This window comes from Opisthocomus hoazin, chromosome Z (genome assembly GCF_030867145.1).
Source record: "Opisthocomus hoazin isolate bOpiHoa1 chromosome Z, bOpiHoa1.hap1, whole genome shotgun sequence".
Classification (NCBI taxonomy): domain Eukaryota; kingdom Metazoa; phylum Chordata; class Aves; order Opisthocomiformes; family Opisthocomidae; genus Opisthocomus; species Opisthocomus hoazin.
The window spans coordinates 25,887,505-25,913,153 of NC_134454.1; the positions used below are offsets into that span (position 1 = coordinate 25,887,505).

General features: G+C 37.6%; 1 protein-coding gene across 1 annotated transcript in view; it reads left to right on the top strand.

Moving 5' to 3' along the window:
* Positions 1–25,649, top strand: part of DENND4C (DENN domain containing 4C) — a 76,557-nt gene that overhangs the window by 3,739 nt on the left and 47,169 nt on the right. Inside the window, exon 2 of the mRNA XM_075411568.1 lies at positions 19,578–19,899. Within this exon, the coding sequence (XP_075267683.1) occupies positions 19,595–19,899 (305 nt within the window). The 5' untranslated portion in view covers positions 19,578–19,594. The remainder of the gene's footprint in view (positions 1–19,577; positions 19,900–25,649) is intronic.

The window sequence follows — 25,649 nt, forward strand, 5'->3', positions numbered from 1 at the left end:
AAGAGTATAAATGTGGTCCTGATGTCTACTGTTCACTTTGGCAGAGAGGAAACTTGAAAACAGTTTTCAGAATAGCAAAGATTATAGTGATGTTCTCTGTTTATGTGTGTGACTTTTCACTTTTTTTTTTTGAAGATCAGCAAACTCAACGTTGTTGATACAGAGAACAATAAAAACGTACCCATGATTTCTTGCCTAAAGGTTGGCTTGCACGTCATTAACCATTCCATTTGCTTTGTTTCAGTTAAATGCAGTGAGCCAGTTTTGCCTTATTTGCTTTCATCTTCGCATTTTCTGACACTTCAGTTCCTTTCCTTTCCTCTCAGTAACTTCTCTAAAGAGACTTGATGCTTTTCAATCATCAACCAAAAGCCTGTGTTTTTCTGTCTAAAAGATGTTAAAAATAGTGCAAATCAGGGATTGACTTGCAAATTAAGTTGCTCAATTCTGGCAGCAAAAGCTGAGTTTACAATTGCAAGTCTCCAGAGTAGTAGAAGCTTTCTTCCTCTTGAAATGGAAGTGTTTTCCAGTTGTGAATGAATTGCAGCTCTACTACAAAACTTAGCCATTTTTCACTGGAGCGGCAAAGAACTCTACATTTTTGCTTTCTCTCCTAACCTACACATCTCAGTGATAGCTTTTGCCTTTATAATTAATTACAGCCTTTGATCAGCAATGCTTAAACTGAAGACTAGCCCACTGATGCATTCTTCAGTGCTCTTCTTCCCCTTTGCAAGTCTTTCATGTTAAGGCATTGTGAGACCGGTGAAAGCAAGATTTCTTTTCTTTTTTGACCTTTTTTTTTTTTTTTCTTTCCTTCCCCGGTTGGGCAGCCCAGTGCTGCTATTCCTGGTGTCGCATAACATGGCTCCAGCCTTATTTGTCATTCTCTGATGAAGAAACTATACTCTTATGCAGATAGGAAACCTGACGTAGGTAGCAGCCTTGCACATAAGATATCCTCCAGACATGTCTATATAATGTGTAAACTGTGCCTTGCTGCTTTAAGAAGGGAAAAAGTGTGGCTGCAGTTGAGACAACCACAGTGAGAGAGCAGCTACCTAGTAGTAGCATCTGAAGAAAAAGTTCAAGCAATTAATTAATGTTTCAGGAAAAGCAAGAAATCAAGGCGTTAATAGCTATTTAGTTAAGCCCTGAAACTTCTACAGGAAATCCATCTCAGTCTAAGGGAAAGTTATAGAAAGGAAAAATAAGGTAAAGTGCTGAGTCACAGCAACAGGTTATTCAGTTGGTTACTCTAATCATTGAATGGGACTATTGCAAAATACGAAAACCGGCATAGCCAGTTCTCAACAGTTGATCAGCCATCCATCCTTGGAAGTAACAGCAGCAACTGCAGCAGCTCACCTAGACTAGGGAGCCATTTGTACCTATGTCTTCATTGTTTTCTTGGTGCTTGAGTTCTCCCAGTAACATTTTAAGTAATGAATGGCCCTAGTGAGAATATAAACTACTGGGTATCGAGGTGTATGTGAGAGAAAATTATTGTGTTTGAAGGTAACATGAACTTAAGTACACTGAGGTTTGGGGTTTTAGTTTGGTTTTTTTTTTTGGAGGCATAGACTATATCTTTTTCAGGTTTCCTAAAAACAGATCGTAAAAAATAAGCTGTATGTTTGCCAGAGGAAATACTTCCAAGGATGTGGATAGCCTGAGAAATGTTTAATGTATGTAAAGCATATGTGTCTTGTCCCTGCTAAGCTTCTGAAACCACCAAAGATGTGACTGAAGAGGGATGTTAACAGAAGTTAATTTTAGCCTAAGGAGACCTGACACAGGTTGCCCAGAGAAGCTATGGCTGTCCCCTCCCTGGAAATGTTGAAGGCCAAGTTGGATGGGGCTTTGAGAAACCTGGTCTGGTGGAAGGTGTCCCTGCCCATGGCAGGGGTGTTTGAACTACATGATCTATAAGGTCCCTTCAATCCAAACCATTCTATGAATGAAAGCCTGGCTTCAGGTGTCCTCAGCTGTCATTTAAAGTTCCTCTTCCAATTCCTGTAGAAGGAACCAAAGAGAGCTAAGCATGTGAGGTGAAGTTTAGTTTTTCATGTATGTTCCACAAAATCTATGAATAACATTTGGATTTGGCAGGAGGAGGAAGAGTAGAAGTCATTTTCTTGTAAGCTTTCTAAGTCATGTACCACTGTGATGCATAAATGTGGTTTGTTAATGAATGGGAGCAGTATGCCTCTTATTGGTCACATCCAGGTTTTTTTTCAGTTCTGAATATTAAAGGATAAGCAGGACGTAAAAGGGAAAACCTCCTGACTGCATAAACATGTTACTGCTCTCTAAGTTGTGAAGAAACCAGAAAAAACAAGTCTGCACGCCTCCTGTATTATGTTTATGTGACTCAAAGTGAGTTCTTGCAGTTAGAATCATCAGTGAAAGACTTGAATTTCTTCTGACCTTAAATTCTTGTGTAATCTTGAAGATGCATCCTTTCATTTCCTTTTTTCTTTTTTTTTTTTTTTTTTTCTGTTTTTCTTTTAGTTCTGCCTTTGGCTTTAAGTAGTAATTCTCCCTGGGTAGGACTGTGTATGTTTTGTTACATGGATAGAGTATAAGCACATATTGTTAAAGTTTTCCAATAGTAATGAACTGTGTAGGCACACTTGAAGTTGTACTGGTATACGGAAATCTCAAGTCATAAACAGAACAGGCTTTGCAAATGAAAAATTGGTTTCGCTGGTGGTGGTGTACTTATGGAGAGCCTTATACCAGAGTATCTGTGTATCTCTGAAGAGCATAATTCTTTTGTGCACTTCTGGCTATGCTGGTACAGTTGTTCTAGGAATAAACCAAGCCTACATCATGCATAATGAAACAAGGAGTATGTTGTTCATGATTGGGTAAACAAAGTAGAAGGCTTACCTTTGAAAAAAGGCGCAGTATATGACCCATGTTTTCTTAAAAAGGCAGTGTTATTTCAAACTCCGAAGTATATACTTTGCTGCATTTCTGCTTTGAACTTTTTTTTGTAGACATCATCTTGTAAGATAATTACATGTGAAAGCTTTAAGTTCCTTTGGATTATGATGACTCATTCATTGTGAATGTAATGACTAAAGTCGCATTTAAGTTTGTTTTAAAGAAAACAGAACAAATACTGCACTAAGACATTTATAGCTTTTATTTTGTCTTCTGTGAGATTCAGATGTACAGTGTATGCACTGTTAATCTCAGTATCTTTACTTCTTAGTCTCTTTGATCTAACTGATTCTGCTAGGGAAAAAAAATCATATTTAGCAAGTCACTCCTCTAATTTTAAACTGTTTTCCTAGCTATATTAATAGCCAGATGATGTACAAATCTGAGAAGGGAAACTGCTTTGAGCATCAAATGCCTAATTGTCTCTTGTACCTTTTTACAAATGTCATACTTAACTGGTATGCTTGCTGGATTGAACATCTGAGTTGAAATACTTTGCATTTGAGTTGTCCAGGTTGGTAAGTGCAAAACGATCTCATATAATTCCATTTGTATCCCTGCTTTGTTTGTCTGTATAGAATAATGATTCTGCCCTAGCCCTGTTAAAAAATGACAGAGGAAGAATGAGTAAAAAAGAGTGTAAAGCATTGAAACTATGTTACAGAGGGCTGTGTGATGCCCTTTCTTTTGAGCAGGGACTGAAATGCTGGTAGCCCACCTCTCAGGTAAATCCTCTGACTACGTAACTATCACCCCACCTGCCTCTTCCCAGAGCTAGTAATATGTAAAAGTGTAGAGTGGAGCAGTATCAGTAGAGGAGAATGAGGATGTTCCGCTACTGAATACTTGGGAGCAGATGAGGGCTGGCAGACTGTTTTGTTTTGTTTTGTTTTGTTTTGTTTTGTTTTGTTTTGTTTTGTTTTGTTTTGTTTTGTTTTGTTTTGTTTTGTTTTGTTTTGTTTTGTTTTGTTTTGTTTTGTTTGCAAAGGGAGACATTGTGACTTCCACTCCACCCTGTGCAGACAAATGGATGTGGGGCGCTCAAACGTTTTGTGTGTGCCACAGCAACTGAGCATTGGGTAGAGTGACAGGACTGTGCTGTTGTGTAAGTCGTGTAGGAGCAAATCTTGGGAAAGGATGTCCATTTGAATTTCTAAACAATTTGGAAAAAGCTGAGATCGGTCCTCTAAGTAAACTGGATTAATCCATTCCTAGGTGGTTAAATTGGAAACAGGAATGCTAATAGAATCGTGTCCACAATAGTCATAGCCTGCTTTAGGAAGCCAGATTTTTCATTTCTGATGTATTACTACATCAATAAAAACATTATGTATTGAAAAATAAATAGAAACAGGCATAAAGAGTATTTTAAGTACAAAGACAAGTGCATGTGTTAATTTATGACAGAAATGGATGTTGAAAATAATAAAAGATAATAACATGAAGGACTCAACAACATAAAACAGTAAATCAACATTGCTCTTTGCATTGCTTTCTCTTTGCACGAGAGAGAGTATGACTTAGTACTTAAATTTGCATTCAGAATGCTACCATAGGTAAGTTTTAGGCGCTCTAAAAATCTGGAAGAATATCCCTTCAGGCAAGTATATTGGTGGCTGCTAGTAATGTTGTCTGAAATTTTGAAAACTATAACCTCTTCTTCCCTTTTCTCTGTTTGTATTGTGACCAAGCAGGTATGCTCTTAGCAATGATCTGACTCAAGCACTTTTTTTTACTGTTTAAAATCTGTACAGTTCATCCCAGAAAATCAAGTTTCCTGTAAGTGTTTTGTCTGAGAGCTTCACCAGTGTGCTAAGTAATACCAGTATAGGTATTTTGACTGTTAGATAATTGTGAGAAGGATCAAAAAAGTGTAATGTCAAACTTCACATTTACTTGTTATGGTGTGAGAATGCTTCATGACAGAGAATTTCAGGCTTGCTATACTTTGACAGCTTTTTTTAGTGTTTGAGGAAAATATTTATTGATCAATTTGTCTGTGTAATTAATAGCTTTCTAATATATCTTTCGTGATTATTTTCTTCAGAAGTTTGTATAATACACAACATCATTTTGATACTCTAATGATCTCACATTTGATGTGCATTCAGCAGACTGAAATATGGACTTTAATGGATTCAGATACTCAGTTCTTCTGAATACATTTATTCAGGAACATAAGTGAGCACAGCGAGAAGCAAGCGTTGATAACCAATGGATTTTAAGGGGTGACAACATAAGCCTCTTTAGACATATTGCAGAATTCAGAGGGAAGAAATATTTCTTGGTTTTGTGATGAGCTTCTGTGTAAATATCAGATGTTCTTGTTGTCTCAGAAGTGACCAAAAATTTTAACAGAAAAGAAACAAGAAAATACAGGTCAGATTTTTCACAGAATGACAAAATTTTCTTGTCTGTGGATAAAAATCAACTTTGTTAGTAGAAACTTAAGCAATATTTTTATGTTTGGAGCAAGAATTGTAGTCATAATGAAAAGTTTGAATCACTTTACGTATATGCTTTCACAGATACAGAGTCCACTTGATTACTTTTATTTGTGAATGCTTTTACATTTCTGTACTTTTAATAGTAAGATGGCTTTACTATCCTTTATCCTGTACTATGCATTTTGTTCTGGCTTTTGGAGTTGTGACTAGGCTGGAGTGTGGTTGCATGGGTCCCCTTGTGAATATTCTTTAAAATAAATTAGACATGGGAGGCAATCGTTAACAGTTACTGCACTTCCTTAGAGTGCTCTGATCCATTTCTCTCTTAGCCTATATCTAGGAGTGAATGGGAAACGTAGCTTAGATACTAAGTGTAGAGCTTGTCTTTGGAAAGTTTTGTTAAAACATTTGACAATAGAGAAATCATTATGAAAGTTGAGGGCACGAGTTTTCAGGAACCGGCCTAAGCTTTTTACACATGATTTGTATTTGCAGTAGTTTCGTTGTGAGGTGACCAGCAAAGTGGGTGATGTAGAGGGGTTGCTCAGAGTCCCTACATGCTTTCTGTGTTTGCTGCAAATGTGCTAATGCAAACCCTCGCTGCAAAAATGTGCTGCAGATCAAGATTGTGGTATGCGTGGTGCAGCATAAAGAGCAAAAAGACAGTTCCTCCTGTGAGATTCTCACTGCTGCAGCGTACGACCAAAGGCATGAAAATTCTAACTGCTGTCAAGCATGTGGTTTGGACTTTTTTAAGCCATCTTGGCAAAAGAGAGTTTCTTAATGAGGAGTTGGCAAGAAGATTTAAAGACAGACTTCTGAAGTGTTAATAAGCTCCTGCCAAGCTTGAAAAGCAGCCGAGAGAGAATGAAAATGCTGACAAGAAACCAAATGATTTGAGGCTGGTGTCATAGGCCAACCAGAAATGGGTGTCATCTTTTCATAACCAGGAAAGGTGTTCAGTGGGGTGGGGATGGGCTGTGAGGCTCTGAAAGTGTCGATGATGTGTTTGGTGTGATAGAACTCGATGGAGAGACCTACAGAGAAGAATGACATCTTCCTGCAGCTTTTTTTTCCCCGAAAGATAAAAATAAAGAAAATGATATTCCTCAAAACCAGTGTAGGTTTTCCACTCTGGATTTGTGGAGCCCTTAAGAGACAATTTCAAGCGGCATTTGGCTGGTTGTGTTGTAGACACCTAATAAATTAAATCAAAGCATGATTCTGTGATCTGGCAAATCTCTGTCACTGCAGATTCTGGCAAAATAATTTCAATGCTAATACTAAACCATTTCAACACTTAGTAGAGAAAACAAAAAGAAACTGAGTATCTCAAACTCTTACAGCTTACTTTCAATAACCTCTCAAGTGGCTTTGAAACAGAACATCTTTTCTTCTCTCTTGACCTCTCAAAACCAAAATATAGTCGGGCCTCACCCCAACCTAAAACAGGCACCAAAAAACCTACAAATCACAGTCTAGGAGATTTAGGCTCCCAGAAGGCACTTGACCACTGGATTGTTGTCTCTCTACTTTTTCTTCACTGTTTTATTTTTGTTTCAGGCTACTATATTTGGCTTTGCTCCAACAGAGTTTCCAATTACAGAAAGAGTTCTGTAACAAAGAGTGTTTCCAGGGCTGCAGATGTTTCACTTGTTACATAATACTGAGCATGGCTAACCTTTAAAGCTTGCAACTGGGGCAATAAGTGCATTTTATAAAGTAATTCCCTTGCTCTGAACTATTATTATTATTATTATTTAATTTTCTGTCTTGGACTATTTTCTTTCCAGGCTGTGGAGTTGTTGTCATTTTCTGATACGCGAAAGAACGGTTTGGGTACAACACTGATGAAACAAGATTAAACTTGTTTATTAAATGAGTGTAGCTGGACTGCTTGCTGATTGTTATTCTTCCCTTCTCACATCTTTTCCATTTCTGTTTTCTGTCCTTGGCAATCGGACTTAATTTACTGGTACCAAACTTGCTTCATTGATTCCAGCTGCTTCTCCTCTAAACTTTGCAGGCCACTTCAGAATTTGTTTTTTGGCCTCACATGTCTGTAACTGCTCCGTTTTTTTATACCATTGGACAACTTGAATTTACTATACAATAGGAAATCTTAAACTGTTGAACATGGTAGAGATAGTCTGGACAGTCTGGACAGAGGAGGGTGGTTTGGTTTTTTTCCCTCCCCTTTTTTCCTCCACTTAGGATTTTTCTGAGGAGCATTTGCATATTCCTTAGCATCGTGGATCACAGGGTCCGTTAACCTAGTGATACCTTCAGTCATTTGTAATTCATAAGTAGCTGTTCAAATTGCTGTCATGAAATTTTGCTTCTGAAAGCTTTGTTACGTTTGATACAGGCATTTATATTGTAATATCGTTGCCCCACTGTGTTATAACAATGGTAACTGGTTTTGCTGACAATCAGAAAAAAAAACAAAAGCACAATTCTGCTTCCTAAGACAGAATCTTAAATTGTTAGTTGTTTGCTTTTGTGTCTTTTCTCAATAATTCCAATTTATTACATATAAAACTGAAAATTTGTGACTAGTTTCTTCTCTGATATTTTTTGCTCCAGCAGTCCAAGAATTTGCATACAGGACAGGAAAACATAGCAAACGCAAAGAAAATTCAGGGTGATTGAGAACAATAAGATGTTTTGCTTAAGGGCAAAATTAATTTAAAATGTTCTCCATTTGTTTCTAAAACAGGTCTGAAAAGCAGTTAGACTTCTCAGTAACAAAATTCACGCTTAAGTGGCAAACTGTAAATGCCTTACAAAACTAGACAATTATTGGTACGTAGTTATCACTTGTTACAGTACTGGATTTGCAAAAGTCAGTTCATTTCCTCACCACTCGTTCTTCATATGAAGCACACTATTGCATTATTTCAAAGCCTGTGGTTTGAAATTGAAAAGGAAAACTGCAAAAGAATAGACACTTGTTTCTCATTGTGTGAACGGTATATTTGTTATTGGCTTTCATGAAAATGTCAGTAACAAATCCCCAAAGAGAGTTACCAAATATCTGTCTTAGTCAAGTTTTAAAGAATTGTGGATGTCTTTAGCCATCATAGAAGTTATAGCTAAAAGTGTGGAAAAGGTCTTTTCATTTCCCATCTGTGGTGTTCTAGCCTTTGGTCTTTGAGTTTGAAGTATGCCTGCTAATTTGATGTTAAGATTTTTTTTATTTAATCAGTTTGTAAAACAGTTTGCTTTTCAGCATTAACTGTAGAGCTGTGTTTGACATTTCAGGAGCTTAAAGCAGAGGTGATTTTGTTCTCAAACATTCACACTTTGCAGAACTCTGGTGCTCTGAGAACTGTCTCTTGTACAGGTGGGGGAAGAAAAAAAATAAGGCAACTGTTTCATCAAGTTGTTTCTAGGCTAAGTGCCTCTGCTTCCATAGGAGTTTCTTATTTGAAGTGATTTCATGTGGTATTTCTGCTCCTTTCCTACTGTCGTGCCTGATCCATTTGGAAGGCTTTAGAAAACTTTCCCACCAAGCTGATGACATTCGTTTTATGGCTGATTTTTGTGTTTGGATGCTGTCAGAAGAGTCAGGTACACAAACAGATAGTATGGAGTCAACACTTTTTCTTTGCAAATTTGCATGTATTCAGCAATTTACCTATATGACACAAAAAGCCAGTTTAGATTATATGCAGTACTGGACCTTGATAGAACTTGTTTTCTGGAAGTTGAATTAACTAATAAAAGCCATCCTATAGGAATACTTCATGAAATGTAATTGGCAAGCCTTTTGTCTTTCACCTTGTCTTTAAGTTTGTTTTTCACAGTGTTATAGACCTCTATAAGCTAATTAGCTTGTAGCTTGTAAGCTATTTCAATTGTGCAACCATTACATTCTCAGGTGTTTACTTGAAAACTGCTACGAAGGAATGGTCCTATATTTGCATGTGTACATGTTCAGACCCAGTCGCGGATGACATCCAACCATTCTTGTTCCACAGCTGGTTGTGTTAAGACAGGTAGAAGGTGGGCATTGCATGTCTGTGAAGTTATTTTTGCAACTCTAATTTTTCTAATACTTGTGTGATTTAGTCAAGTGACTGTACCTGTTATTTCATTTAATAATGTATCACAACGTGATATACATTCCAAAAAAGAAAGTCTTTTAAATGCATATCTAGGAATTCTTTTTCTCTTGTTACTGGCTGAGTGTGGCTAATAATGTGGGGACTTTCTTGGTATGTTCTTACAGATAGTAAAATGTGCTTCGTAGAACTCGTATAGATATGTCCACGTACCTTCCCTATGTGTTGCTAATGACATCGTGTTTGATAACCTCCGTGTTTCATCTGAACTAATTTGACATTGTTGAATAGTCTAGTTTGTAATGTTCCATTCTGTAGTAATTCTAAACATCTGTGATATGCAAGGTCTGATTTCTGCTGTCCCACATGCACCAAACTGAAATGCGTAAGCTGGAGTTGCACACTTAGCTGAGTAGAAGTGGACTTGCTTAAAAGTGACTATGGTATGGACAAGCATGCTGATGTGAGCAATAATAGTGAAGATGTGCTGGAATGGACAGGCAACTGGAGTGCAAGCTCTTTGGGAACCTTGTGGGTATACTGCAATATGTTCTCGTTGTTAAATGGTAATATTGGTGACTGTCTTTGCAGAAGTTGCTCACATTTAGTCCTGTGTGGGTATATATGTGTGCTAGAATCGTATCTGTATTTTGTGTTTAAAAAAAATAATTCTGAAGTTTTGATTGCCAATTATAGTCCATGATTGCATTGCTCATTGCTTTTCAAAGTGACTTCAGGTATTAGCTTCCATGTCTTGAAATCCAGTTAAACAAAGACAAAATTTGAGGCAATTAGAACAAGAGCAATCATTCTGATTTATTGAATACAGTTAACATTGAGAACCTCCTTCACTGTGTTGTTTCTGTTGCTATAGAATAAAACTAAGAAATAGTTTAAAAAAAACAAACGAAGAAAGCACTATTATTGATGCATTTCCACTAACATGTTTTAAAAAATGGTACTCAAGGTGTTAGTACTAGCCATTATATCCAATAGTAGTTTCAGTCATTTAGCATTTATATTTAGATTTTCTTTTTATAAACAGCCCTAGAGACATAACTTTTACATGTCCAAATCCTCACTGCTGTTCAAACTTGCTAAGTTCAGGCCTTCAGGTTCTACCTTCTCCTATCCCAAGTGACTAAACTTTATTGTTGTGATTTAAGATCACCCATTTCTGCAAAAAAAGTCTTTTTAAATCAGTGTCATCAGTTTCTTCACAACAACTTTGTCATGCCTTTATCTTTGCCACTGTTGTAGAAGAATACTAATAAAGATTTTCTAACCAAGGCCTGTAGTGACAGGATAAGGGGCAACAGTTTTAAACCAAAAGCAGGTAGGTTTAAATTGGACATAAAGAAGACATTTATTACTGTAAGGGTGGCGAGGCACTGAAGCAGGCTGCCCAGAGAAGCTGTGGCTGCCCCCTCCCTGGAAGTGTTCACAGCCAGGTTGGATGGGGCTTTGAGCAGCCTCGTCTGGTGGAAAGTGTCACTGCCCGTGGCAGAGGGGTTGGACTAGATGATATTTAAGGTTCATTCCAACGCAGACCGCTCTGATTCTTGTATTTGAAATGTGTGTGGAAAGAAGGGGGGCAAGCTGAAGGCTTAATGCAACCCAGCTGTATCTCTTTGCTGTGTATAACGATCATTTAACTTCTTCAAACATGTTTTAATTTCTTTCCATTTTCAGTTTTAAGGAGTAGCTGGTACTGCTTTATCTCAAGAAGTGTGCTGTCTTGCTGGTTACTTATTTTTACTCTCTAACATGTGTATGCATGTTATGTAATGCTTTTAGTGTGAATCAGGAACCTTTCCAAAATCACTCATTAAAATAAATTCTGCACTGGTTGCTGTGGTATAAAATTAAGATTTAACAAGCATCAATGAAGATTCTTTTATACAAAAGGGATACAGATTGTTCTTCCCTTCACCAATAGCATTATTTAATCTCAATACAAGGTAAAAGAATGGTCTGTGTGAATGAAGAACAGGATCTCTCCCTTCTCTTGCAAAGCAAGGAAAGTTTTTCTTTTAATTTTTGGAAAGGTAAACAAACTTTTCCTACCCTATCTGTCTTCTGATTAGTTCACTGAAAATGATAGAGAAGTTGCATCTATAAAGGCTTGGTCACATAGCTTGTGAAGTTCTGTGTTGGGGAGCGATTTGCCTATGGTAGTCGTTGTGTCGATGAAGTCTTGCCTAGCGCAGTGGCTGAAAAACAGAGTAATGCCTCTCGCTTACTCAGATTGTAGCCAGTAAATTTTCCCAAGTGTTGCATATGACCTCCTGACACACTGTCTTGTATCCATCCAGTAGGGTCTTTGTATTTTAAATTAGTTTATCAAATCCAGTGTCTTCCCTGATCTTTAGGCCAGTTGATTTTAGGAATAAATCTAAAAGCAGAAAGCATAAACATTTTTCTTTTAACTGCTTTACTACCAGTAGCCATGTATAATTCACTTGCAAAACCAAGCATTTGTGTAGAAGTCCTGAGTTGTGTTTAACATCTACCTTGCTTAAAAATCTTAACTGTGCAGGCTGTTTACAAAATAGATGTTTGGGCCATAGTGCACAAAAAGTGCTGAAGTTATTCTTCAGTCTGGAGTATAATTTATTTCCTGTGCAGTCCGGTTACAAAAATATTTTCAGTTATGAGGAAAGTATCCCATCTTGTATAAGTTCTTCAGTCATCTCTGTATGCAGGCTGTAGGCTTCCACACAGCAAGTACTTTGTAAGCAGTAGTTTGCATACATTGTAGTTTTTGGGCACTGTCAGTATCTGAAAGAAGATGCAAGTAAGTTCAGTACATTGCACAGTTATGCATTAGCCATTAATCACTTGCAAAAATACCTTTATAATATCAGTTCTTTGACCATCAGTTCACCAGTATTTTCAGTTAAACAGATTTCTGGACTTTGATATTATTAAAATAGACTGAAAAAGCTCTTTATGGCTTTATTGTTATTTGTGATGTATGGTCAAGAATATCTCAGTTCTGAGTCTTCATGTGGGTAGTGAAGGAAAAGATCACTGATTATAAGAAGGAGTTGTTCTTTCTTATAAAGTGATATTAAAAAGCCACCTGCTTTTTCAAGGGAGCATTGTATGAGATAAACAGTTACTTCACTGCAACTTACTACAGTGTATATTTCTTCAGTCGCAGGAAGATCATGTTTGGTCTGTAAAACTGGCTGCCATCTCTCTGGTGTTAGGCTTTTACTGATCTGATTTAATTTCTTTGTGGTGGACACTTGCTTAGAGTAGAATTTTGAAACTAGTGAGATTTTTGTAAGGAAGTTCAACTCTTTCATAGACTTTTGCTCTGTAAAAAATAAACTTGAGAAGAACTTTTTACATTCAATTTGTGTATAGTATGTAGTGAGTGTTCTTTGCAGGTAGTAAAGTGCTCAGAGATGAGGAAATAAGAGGCCTTTAAGACCAATTTGATTTTTCTTGGTAAAGTTATGCTAGTTGGCCTCCTGAGCCTTATGCTGATTTTTGCTGGGAAGGTCTAAGATCAGCACTCCAGTTAGGAGTGAACAGAAAAAACCTTTGATATCCGCACACACTCTTGACATAAATTTATTTTATTCTTTGTGTGCATGGAGATACCAGCACTTGTGCCACTTTTTTTCCAGAAGTTGAAAGGAACAAGCAATTAATCAAGGATTTGCCTGCACATGACCCTTAAAACCAACTACCTCTTAACCTATTCTGTAGGTGGTTATTCTTACTCTGGAGTGAATGTCTACACATAGGTTTCCAAGAATGCCTTCTCCTTAGTAGTGTATTCAAAATGCTTTCTGAAATACTTGAAAACTTTGAAGACTCTACACCCTGCCTGCCAGATCGCCCTCTTAGCATCACTTCCAAGAGTCTTTTTAAAAAATGAAGGAGGTAGCCTAAACAGTTGGCAAGGTTAGTGCATCTTGTATCTCAGATACTGTTTTCAGAACAGGTTTTTCTGTCAATGAACATTATCTTTAAATCAAACACTGAAATGAAATGCTGACATTCTACCATCTGACTTGTTAGAAAGATAAGAAAATTTGCACCCCTTATGCATGTTTTCGCATAGCAACTTTCTAATATTTAGTAGTGTTAGATAATAAATGACAATTTCTAGGATATTAAGGTTTTAGCGTACTAATTTTGCTGATAAGCCTTTCTGCTGTATTGTAGATAACCCAGCAGCCAGAAGCTAAGCGTTAGACAGCCACTCGCTCACCCGTTCCCCGCCCCAGTGGGGTGGAGAGGAGAAAAGGACAGAAGGGGAAACTCGTGGGTTGGGATAAAGACAGTTTAATAAGACAACAAAGGAGATACTCATACTACTACTACTAATGATAAATAATGAATATGCAAAACAAACTATATACAATACAGTTTTCTCACCACCTGAGGACTGTAGCCAGTCCCCCAGCAGTGACTGTGGAACCGTGAACTTGCAGATTTATGCAAATTTTGGAAAAGTCCTGTAAAAGACAGAACTCTCAGGAAAGTTTGATCTCCTGGACAAGAGAAGGTTCAAACTCACGGAAACGAGAAAAGAAAGATTCCTGCCCCCCAGCCAACCCCCATTCATAAAATGAGCATGACGCCCATGGTATGGAATATTTCCACTGGCCAGCTTGGCTGTCTGTCTGTCTGTGCTCCCTCGCAGCTCCTGCACACCTGAGATATGAGAAACTGGGAACAGTCCTTGATTACATAGCAACAACTGAAAAAATCACTGTTATCAACATTTTTCTCATACTGAAGCCAAAACACAGCAGCTACTGGGAGGGAAATTAGCTCTATCCCAGCCGTAATCAGGACATGCTGCATTATGTCTTTACTGTAGATGAGCAGACAAGCACTTTCCTGTAATTCCACACTTGAGAAATTAAATACTGCTCACTGTACTTACGTTATGGAGAATTCTGAGCAAATGTTACTTGATTACAAACAGCCAGTGTGCTGGTAAAACAAATGATATCATTAATGAATTTCAGTAGGGGAGTCTTTGGAAAATAGTTGAGGATCTAGCAATTTTAAGATAAATATTTGCTTCTACTCAGGGTATGACAGATAGCTGAAGCAGACTTCCACAAAAGAGTATGTGTTAGAGAAGTCTCCTTTTTCTGTGTTTTGCACGTAATGCAGAAGAAAGCTTTTTTTAGTACCTAAAGAATAGTCCCTCAGCTGTGAGAGTCTCTGTAGATGAAGACTGGGAACTTTAAATTAGTGATCTCCATTTTGAAATTGAAAAGCTTGTAGCTATGTGACACAAGCAACATAGCTGTAAGATAAAATACAAATATGATATTTACTTACATTGTCATCTTTAGTTCATTGTGGCTGCTTGCAGCTTGCTCTCACAAATTTTTATGTCTTTGCAAGAGCAACTCTTTGTTGTGGTTCAGTTAGTTGTAAATAGAAGAAATTGCAGTCTAGCTGTATTGGAAGAAAAATCTGACTGGTGTTTTAGACACCAGTCAATAAATGAAGCAATTTCTAATATTGTTTTTTTTAATTCAGAATTATTTTTTTATTCAGAATTCATACAAGTGATCATTAGAATGAAAACCTTTTCCCCAAGACAATTTCACTATGAAATCTCTCATTAAGAAAGGGCTGTGGTCTATATGAAGCCAATAGCTGAGTTGCTATGTTTTTGATAGAACATTATGGAAGAACTGTAAAATTACTTTGTGATTGTGAGAAAGGCTGTTGTCGTTTTAGAGAGGCCAGTCTTACATGGGCTGTGGGAGAGGAGAACACTTCCATATTTCTGGTGTTTAGCAGTGAAAAGAATTTTTTTTTTTTTTACTCGCTTATTTTGCTAAGCAGATATCTCGACTTAGACTAGTTGTACTAAGTGCCTTAAAGTGTTGTCTGCTCAGGCTGTTTTTGTTTTTCATCTATAAAACTAATTACTTCCATTGGGAGTTCCTTTTAGAAAAGCATGGAGATTTTAAAAGTACCTTTTTTATTCTGACAATTTTTTTTCTTTTTTTTCCTAGGCCTATTGTGTCTTGTGAATCAGTTGGAATACTAACCTCACGTAAATAATTTCTCCATAGCCCTTATGGATCTGTATGGACTTTGAGGTTTGTAGTTCCTCAGACAGTTTTCAGTTTGACTGTAACTTAAGTATCTCTGTAAACTTTTAAAAAAAAGATTTTTCATGGGATTTGTATGTTGGCTTTTTTATTTACAATATGTCCTGCATTTGCATTATCTAACACCAAGGTAACAGTTTTTATTTTTAGACTTTTTTTTTTTTAATTTGGGCGTTGTTCTGTGAGGGAATGGGATGATACAATAAAAATCCCAATATTTTCAAAACGTTGAGTTTTCCTACTAGTCTTGTGATGTACAGAAACCTACTTATAGAAAACTGACAGAGGACAGTGTCTCTTGAAATTATGATGGGGAAAAGTTGCCATGATAAGCTGATAAAAGTTCTCTTAGAAGAATGTCTGTTCCTTTGTCTATTCAGAGGAGCAGTGTGAAGTATCACAAAAATAGTGGAAAATGGCAGTGGATTCATCGTGTTCTCTCACAAATCATATGTTTATTTTTCCTGAAGTTCAGAAGGCGGAAAATCTGAATTCTGCTGTTTCTACTTGTTTCGGTGGCTATCTGCTGATTTATAGTTTCGTGTCGATTTATATTTAGAAAATAAAATTGAAGAAGGTAACCATGGCTTAATTAAGACCTTACTTCAGGGTCTCTTTTGAGAGGTCCTGTTGCGTTAAATCTTTCGGAATTTGGAGGATAAATCCTTAAAGAGCTGAGTTGTACTGCTTACTTGAAACCTTACTTTTCTTATCCATGTGGAAAAGGAAGGGAACTGTTTTGAGAGACTCGGAACATTTTGAAAAATGGTCGCTAACAGTTGTGCTGACATACGAGGCTTGTGTGCCAAGTTCCTCAGCTGAATTGTCCGATTGCAGAAAGTTTCTGTGGAGTAAGACATAGCCATGGCTAAGAGAAAATTACAAAATCATAGATAGAAGTGTATGTTCCTTAGCAATGAGTTGCTACAGTTTTATTGATCCCCACTGGTAAATCTTTGGGAATGGATTCTCCTCATTTGCATTCTAACCTGCCAAATCTTAGTATTTAATTTTTCAGGTCCTTTCGAATTTTTCTCTCTCCATTTACCCAGGAAAGCTAAATTTTTCATTTTAAAAAAAGGTTGAGGCTAACATTAGTGCAATCCCAGGAACTACCGCTGTGATTAAAAATACTAACTGTTGTGAGATTTTTGATGTTGTATGCTGTTATCGTTACTGTTTATTTCCTGCTCTGTGTGCTAAATGAAAGTGTGGGCGATGGTTTCATTGTTGCATTTGAGAGAACTTGATATTGAGCCGTGTGAGCACGTAGCATGTAATTAAAGGCTGGATCATTTAACAAAGGTTTTGGTTTTTTAAAAAAATCGTTTGATGATGGCAACCGTTTTGCTATTTTTAGCAGCTTGTTCCAGTAATCTGGTTTCATGTCTGTCAAGTGCAACCGGTACTTTCTAGATTACAAGATACTCTGGCTCAGGCTTTCCTTTCTTTTAAGGGGAGCAGGGAGAGGTTGGTTTATTTACTTCTTTATTTTTATAATTCGGTGAATAAGCCCAAGCATCTAAGAGGCAGACTGAAACATCTTAGACTTCAGAGTTTTATGATTAATCCAGTGCAAGTCAGTGCTGCTGCTGAAAGGGGCATACTGCTGCTGCTTTTGTGCTGACACAGTGAATCATTGGAGAACTGCTCTGGTGGAACACTAACCAGTCTCTGCCGGGTTAGCATTCAGCCGGAGCAATTCCTTGTTCCAGTTCATTACGTGGGTGCACAAACTAATTGTGCACAAAAGTGAAGGTGGGAATGGGCAGAAGCAGTGCGAGGAGGGACCTTTTGATGGAAGCACCAATTTATATGAGATTAAGTTTAAGCCATTACCCCTGCATTTCATGCTGACTTGCTTACCTGTAAAGGGCTTTATCACTAACTGGTGTCTACTATGGGCTGCCTGATCAAGGGGAGCCTACTGACGAAGCCTTCTTCCTCCAGCTCCAGGAGGCTTCGCACTCACAGGCTCGCATCCTGCGAGGGTACTTCAACCACCCCAACGTCTGCTGTGAAAGTAGCACAGGGAGCTGTAGGCAATCCAGGAGTTCCTAGAATGCATTGAGGGTAACTTCTTGAGCCAGGTAACAGACAGCCCTACCTGAGAGGATGCAATACTGGACCTGATGGTACCAGTGCAAGTGAGATAATCAGTGGCGTCAAGATTTGAGGCAGCCTGGGCTGCAGTGATCACGCATTGGTGGAGTTCACAGTCCTGAGGGATATGGGAAAGGCAAGGAGTATAGTCCTAAATTTTAGGAAAGCCACATTCCAGCTCTTCAAGGAGTTAGTCAGTAGGACTCCCTGGGAAACATCCTCAGGAACAGGGGAGCAGAACAGAGCTGGCCGATCTTTAAGGATGCTTTCCATAGAGCACAGGAGCTCTCAGTCCCCAGGTGTAAGAAGTCAGGCAAGGAAGAGAAGAGACCAGCATGGCTGAGTCGAGGCCTGCTGGTCAAACTAAAGGGTAAGAGGGAACTGCACAGCCAGTGGAAGCAGGGACCGGCATCCTGGGAAGAGTGTATGGATGCTGCCCTGTTGTGCAGGGATGGGGTCAGGAAGGACAAGGTGCAGCTGGAGCTGAATGTGGCAAGGGATGCAAAGAATAACAAAGAAGGGCTTCTACAGATATGTCAGCCGGAAAAGCAAGGCTGAAGAAATCGTACCCCGCCAGTGAATAAGAATGGTGACCTAGTATCAACAGACAAGGAGGAGGCTAAGGTACTCGGAGGTCTTGGAGGTCTTGTAAAATGTAAAGATGGAAAATACCTCTGCAGTATGATTTCAGTAAGAAAGAGCAGCATAAGAACCAGAGGAGAAACCAGGTTGTAAGGAACAGGATTATATTGCCTCCGCCAAACCACCTTTCCTTTAGTAGAGGCCAATGTTTCTGCAGTAACCAGACTAGTACATTCTAAACACAAGAAGTGTCTCAATTTTGGTGCACTTACTGTTTGATAACAGTCATGGACTACCACTCTTTGGTAGATGGGACCTTGGCAGCTTGTTTTCAAAGATGGAAACTAGACTTCCATTATTGGTTAGCTTTCTAGATGGGATCTCCGGAAATCTGGTTATGGAAACATGGGGATCTAAAAGAAGATGGTCCCTAGCCCCTTGAAGGGGTGTGACAGTATTCAGGTTTATTGCTTGGCAACTACTGTTTAAATATTTCTCACTCAACTTGTAACAAGATAGGTATTTCATGAGATCGGGTGCTTGAAATTGTGATATTTGAGCATAGTCTGTTAGCTAGTTTTGCTCTTAATAGAGGCTTGTATTTCACTGCTTTAAAATCATATGCGTAGTGAACATTGCTGGTGTTGGGCGAATGACTCTTTCCAGATCTGGAATGTGCAACTAGGCAGAGATGTGTACACCCTGATCAGCTGATGAAATGTGGGTTTGGATGTGTGATTTTTGTAAATGACTTCCAGATGTTACAGTTGCCAGCTGAATGTCTCAAGACTGCACTGTTAGGTCTAGATTATGAAACAAAATGGATGAAATGTGCAGAAGATAAACTAGTGAGTGTAACTTGGAATTGTTCTTTCAAAAAAGAAAAAAGCAGCACAATTCTGTAGTCAAGTTGCTCACTGAGAAATGGCAGAAAAAATACAGATGCTTTTAGTTAGGGGTACCTGCATTAATTTATAGCCTGTGAAGAGCTTGAATGGTCTAATAGGTAACACTAAGTAAATTTCTGTGTAGCTGCTATGTTAGGAGCTTTGATTTCTTCTTTATCTCACTTCAGCTTCCTTGTGCTGAAACATGACTGTTGTGGTGAACTGAAATCCAGTTACTAACAATACTCTCTTTTGGAGCAGCAGAAATCAAAATTTGTTTTGGAGTTTCCCTAGATTTTTCATGAAATCTCTATATAGGAATTTTTTTATTTGCCAAAATTTCTTTAAAGGTTTTAAACACTCTGCTTTCAGGCTAAACCCCTTCCCTCAACAAGTATGAAGATTTAATTTCTCTCTTTTTATTTCCCCCAGGAAGTACTGACATAACCATGATTGAAGACAAAGGTCCACGAGTGGCTGACTATTTTGTAGTGGCAGGGCTCACTGATACTGCAACCCTCCTGGACCAAGAAGTAAACCGACATGAAACAAAGTCAACTCTTCCAAAGGCTCCAATTACTGACATTGCTGTGATAATTAAGTCAGCTGGTGAAACTGTCCCAGAGGGATACACTTGTGTTGAAGCCACCCCTACAGCCCTTCAAGCCAACTTAAACTATGGAAGCCTAAAGAGTCCTGAACTTTTTCTTTGCTACAAGAGAGGCCGGGACAAACCACCTCTTACTGACATAGGGTGAGATTTCTGTAACAATTCAGTTCCTTCTTCAGTAATGATCAAATAGTACTCTTCATAGATGATGATGAAAACAGATGTGAGAAAACTTAAAAACATACTGTCTTTGAATCACTGTTGCTTATTGCATGTATCTATGTAATATTTTCTTTCTGAAATAAGTTAAAGAAAGTGTCGGTCTTCTACTGAACTTGCCTTTTTAAAGTGAATGATAATGTTTTAACTTAAAATGATATGATATGTATATATATAGAGAAACAGATAGATGGAGCAAATCAAATATGGAGTTCTCTACTGCAGTTTTATGAGAGGTGAGAGAATAGTACAAAATAGATTTATAGAAATGGTATAGTGCGAATCCAAAAATCCAACATGGTTAATCTGAAAGTGATGACTTCAGAAGACAAAAATTGTTAGTTTATGGAACTCACTTTAATGCGGAAGGTAGAAGATACCACTTAAAAATGGTAGGACACTGAAACAAAGATCTTAAAATTATCCACCTAACTAGAATCTTGCAGCCTGCCATACTGTCAGATCAGAGTATTTGAGAGGTAGCTTTACAAGTTCTGACATGATTGGCTGCAAACACTGGATTATGTAGTCTCTTGGTAACTCTAATTGTGTTTGTATTTCAAAAACCACGCTTTTTGATGTCTGAGGCCTAAGTTCCTAAAGAGTTACTAGTACTGTGTTTGAAAACCTTAGTTATAGTCAGTGCTTTAAATTCAGTGCTTAATAAATTCAGGATGAAACCTGGACAGAGAAGCTCTGAACTAATTTTGTTACTTAGAGGATACGGAGTTTAATGTAAGTATTCATGACAAATTCACAGGATCACAAAATCCTGTGGTATTATAGTCTGTGCTGCTAGCATATTGAAGTAATGCTTAATCTGTAATAACTCATGCAGCACTACAGTGTTGTCTAAATTGCTCTACATAGCACTTGAACTGCTCTGGTTTGGATAAGGACATCGTAGAATTACTGTGGATGTAATAAGAAAGCGAAAATAGAGTATGGGTGGGGGGAGCTATTCCAAGGATGGCAAAATAAGGAGTGTATGTGATTTTCTTTATATAGTTATGAAATAAATAGTAAAGAGTAAAGTAAAAAGCATGTGTCTCTATGTAAGCTCTAGTAAGTTTAGTTCATTTCATTTATAAGTTTAAGCACATCAGGCACAATGCCTGTGTACCCTGCTTTTGACCTACAGTTTGAGTGCCATCTGACAAGTAGAATCCAGTCAGGAAGAAACTGATAATGAAATCTTAGCAATGAAAACTGTTACATGGCAACACCTCTGCTCTAAGGATTATAGTACAAGTTGTGTGATTAGCCTGGTACTCTCTAACTTCAGTTCATCTTGATCATCTAAGCTGTGTTCAAATTATCATCAGTGAAACTGTGTTTTTTGTTTTCCCATGTGTGTGATTGATGCTGCAAGATGAAACAACTGTTGCAATGGGATTTGACTGTGTGGAATTGCAGTATGAAGTTATTCTTTGAATGATATATCAAACTTCTGTAAGTTCTAGCAGAAGGAAGAATTTCTAGAGGGAATGATTCCTCAAAGGGATTCCTAAATGATCAGTCTTCAGTGTGTGCCTTTGTGGAAGCAATTCTGCTAGCATATGTTTATTTTCATGTCTCCCACAACTTTAGAAACTTGAATGCTTGGATAGATTTCATAGGGAATACCTGATAAGCAAAACAGGCAAATATTTGGCTGACTAAGGGCTTCCCTAACAGAGACACTATTTAAACCGATTGGTGGAAAACTGTGGTATTTGGCAAGTGATATTTATTCTATATTTTGTTTTACACAGATCTAGTTAGGGTGTCACACCAAACAAATCATGGCAGGCTTTTCACTGTGAGCAATGATGCGTATGAATGTTTTCCCCCTGCTGTTCATGCTGTTTTGCAACTGCCTGCAAGAGATGGTCAGAGCAAGCTTTTTTTTGTGTGTGTGAATTTCACTGTGTTCAAATGAAAGTGGAGTTTGGGCAAGAGATGTATGTACAATCTGAAGGCTAATTTATGCTGTTCTCTCTTCTCTTAATTAAAGAACCAAGTGTGAAAGAATATATTACCTTTGAGCCTCAAATCTCAATTGTCAGCTGACATACTGAGTGGACATTGTAGGTAGAGTATATCCCTTGAAAGGGTCAAATCCGTAGTCTTGTGTCAAGGTTGGTAATGCGTGTGTAAAGTTGAGTTATCTTGTAGTCTGAGCATTCAGATGATTCTTGATAGGTGTGTGTGTTTCTTTCAGGGCTATTTTTAGGGAAATTAATTAAACAAATACTGTTTGGAGGAACAGAGAGATGGGGATATGCTCTGCTGATTGTGTGCTGTTGCCCTTGTGTTCTGTATTTCTGTGCCCTCCATCCTCTTTCCTTCCTATCTTTCCACTGGTTCTGAAGTTGAAGTGTCTGTAAGCTGCTAGTGACTTCCTGCTGCAGATGCTCACTTGCATATAGTTAGACCATGTGCCGTGCCTCTGGATATTACATTTACTGTAGTTGTTTTTAGTGGGAAGAATAAAGGTTTGATCCTAGGACAAGAGATCTCTGAGGTCCTTTTCCTACAGCTGTAAAATTTAGTATCTTAAGCTTATATGTCTATAAATAATCCTACTTTAAAGCTACTGATCATTCTATTGTGTTCCTAACCAGTATTTTTGCTCATGTTCCAGAATTAGAGAAGAACTGAGATTTGAGATTTGTTTCATTTAGGTGCAGTGAGACTTTGAAACAAGACCTTACCTCTCTTTGTTTTACACTTGAGTTAGGAAGATGAGGCAGCTCCAGCACTTGTTTCTTAAACAGAAGAAAACCCAACAGAGAAATGCTTTTTAAGCGTAAGTGCGTTTGCAATTTGTAATACTTACTGTAGAAAGGACCAAGGAAAGAATGTCAGACTTCCTGTCTGAAACAGAGGTTCTTGCATTACTGAGTAATGCAAAAGTTAGGTAGCTTGAATTGTGTAAGTAAAGAAATAGTGATTTATTTAATTTTTTTTAACTAGTATGGGAAGCTTTAGTTTGGTTAGCAGTTCTGTGCCAAGGACCCATCTGTTGACTGGAGATGTATTTCAAAAATGAGTGAACTCAAATTTCAAGAAGCATAAGAGAAATTAGAAGATGTTCTTAACAGCCAACATCTTCCATTGTTCCTTAAATCCCACCGGTGTGACAACTGTGGTTGGGTGTTTGGAACAGCTTAGGATAGTAATGATGAAATTAATCATTTGTATGTTTAGACAAATAATAATAGTGGTGGCAGTAGAAATAAAAGATAAGTCAATCTTTTCCCTCTGCTTGACCAGTGCTTCTCCTGTGACCCTTCTACTGCCTAGTGTATTCATTTTAGTTCCTTTATTATTCAGTACTTGTATACTGCCTTCTCTTAAATGAGATAGGAAAAGGTGTTATGAAGAGTCATATTGCGTAGGGACTGAGAGGCAGAAATGTGGTTGGACCTAGAAGAGAAGTCAAGCTGGAGAGCAGCCCCACACGGTGCGATTTGCAAGTCTGCCTGTTTTGAAATGGTTTTCCAGAAGCAGAGTTTTCTATGGTTTAAGGTTTTTACCTCAACAGATGCAAGAAGGTAGTGTTTGTCTTTTCTAAACTCTGTTATCTGATGTATTGAAATATACCTTTAAATCAATAAAACTGGTCATGAGAGAACTTCCATGTCCAATGTGAAACAGCCTTTGGTCTTTCTTAAGAAGAAAGGACCTAATATTTAGGCGAAAATGTAGGTTATATTTTGCTTGAAATGGAACTTTACTGAAGCTGATAGAATAATGTAGCGAATAAGGTGTACTTAGTATCAAGGCCAAGGTATGAGCTCATAGAAGCAGGAAACAAGTCTTATCCTGATCAGTACTAATTAATCGAAGGCAGTCACTGGAAAGTTGAAACAAGTAGGAGTAAACTTATTCTCTCAGGGAGAACTTTGTATAGAGAGGGTGTCATGTTAAATATTTCATGCATCACTTCTGAATGTTTTTGTCTGAATCATTAAAATCATTGTTTAATTTGACTGAGCTGTGGGTGGTGGTTTTCTTCTGTTTGCTTGTTTTCTTAAATTCCATACTGTGCATGAGGTCAGGAAATGCTGTGGTTTAATAATACTTCTGCTGGTATGTACGGGTGAGAGTTGCTTTCGTTTTCTTTTTGCTTTTGGTAGAAGGCAGCTGCAGTGTTACAATCTTGAAGCTGGCCAGTTGCTTACCTTTCAGAAGTATTTGCACAACTGAGAAGTTCCTCAGTCTTTACGTATCTTTCTGAGAATGCTTGTAAACCTATTAAATTGAACTGCTGGAATTCTGGTTAATATGGTTTTCCTTCTCAAAAGCTCACAAATGACAGATGTTTCTGAAATAACTTTAAATTCTTGGATTTTATTTAAAATACATGAAACTGAAATAAAATTGAACTGAAACTTCCACTGAAGACTGCTCTGTTAGTGTTCTCCTCTGATTAATGGAAGGCAGATATGTGAAGAGTTCGTGTAAACTCTTTATGCATAGTGAAGGTGACCTGCGAGTGCTGCCATCATAGCTGTTTTGTGTTTGTTTTTTGCTTCTCTTTTTTTAACTTTATGAAGTAGGTAACTCAATAAAAAGAGTAAAATACATGTTCTTCCAGAAGGTTATTTAGTTTAGAAGTAATTTGAATGGCATGTACTTTCTCTACATATGTTGAAGCACTACTTGATATATTAAAACCTGGACATACTGGTATTAGGCTGGTTTTGAACCTGAGATTACGCATTGTTTTAGATGTAGTGAAAGTGTGGTGATCAGACTCTTTATAGCTGAAACCGTTTTTGAAGACAAGAATATTGTCCTCCATGAACTAGCTGAATAAATTTGTATGGCAGCCTGGTAGCTACATCAGTATACTCCCAACTCTTGTGATTTCTTTGCTTTATTGAAGTATTCTAGGACTATAGTTCACATATGTCCTCAATACTATGACAAGATACAAGTTTCTTCTGTAGAATCAGAAGAAACAGTAATATTTGTGTATTCCAGTGTAAAGATGAACAGCAGTATTTAAGTAATTTGGAAAGTTTAATGGTGTATGTATTTTCTGAAAGTTCTGAGAGTTGTTGGATCTAGAAAAAGGCATTTTTTTTAGCTTATACCCATGACATTGAAGTTTTCAAATACACACTAACTAGTAGTCTGTCAAACATTTGACCAAGGGTATTTTGGGACAGTAAGTTATATTTCCTGCTTGTTTTTTATTTTAAAGCAAAGTTGGGATGGACTACATGTGGGAAGCTGCAGGTCACAAAATACAGTGTTTTAATTTGTTACCTTTATCCTAAGTCTTGCCATGTACTGTAAAGAAGAGAACTCATTTGAGTATGACAAGTACTCTGTACATACTGCAGAGAATCAAGTAAGTGGAACCATTGCTTCTTTGGCTGTGGAAAGGAAGATAAAGCTTACATTTGTGCATTAAAAATATGCAGTGATGTATGGTTGGACTTCCACATTTCTTCTCATGGTTACTTCCTAATAGCTTTATGTTTCAGAAAGATTGGAGTGTAAAGTTTTAGCTCGTTTAGCTGCTGTGAAGTTGTGAAGGATCTTTCTTTTTTTTGCTAAGAATATGGTGATCTAAGCTAGTGATCTGGCTAAAAAAATTCAGGTACCATGTGAATATTGCTGTATGGCCATGTAAGATACATTCTGCTTTCTAGGAGTACAGTTGACTGTAGTTATCA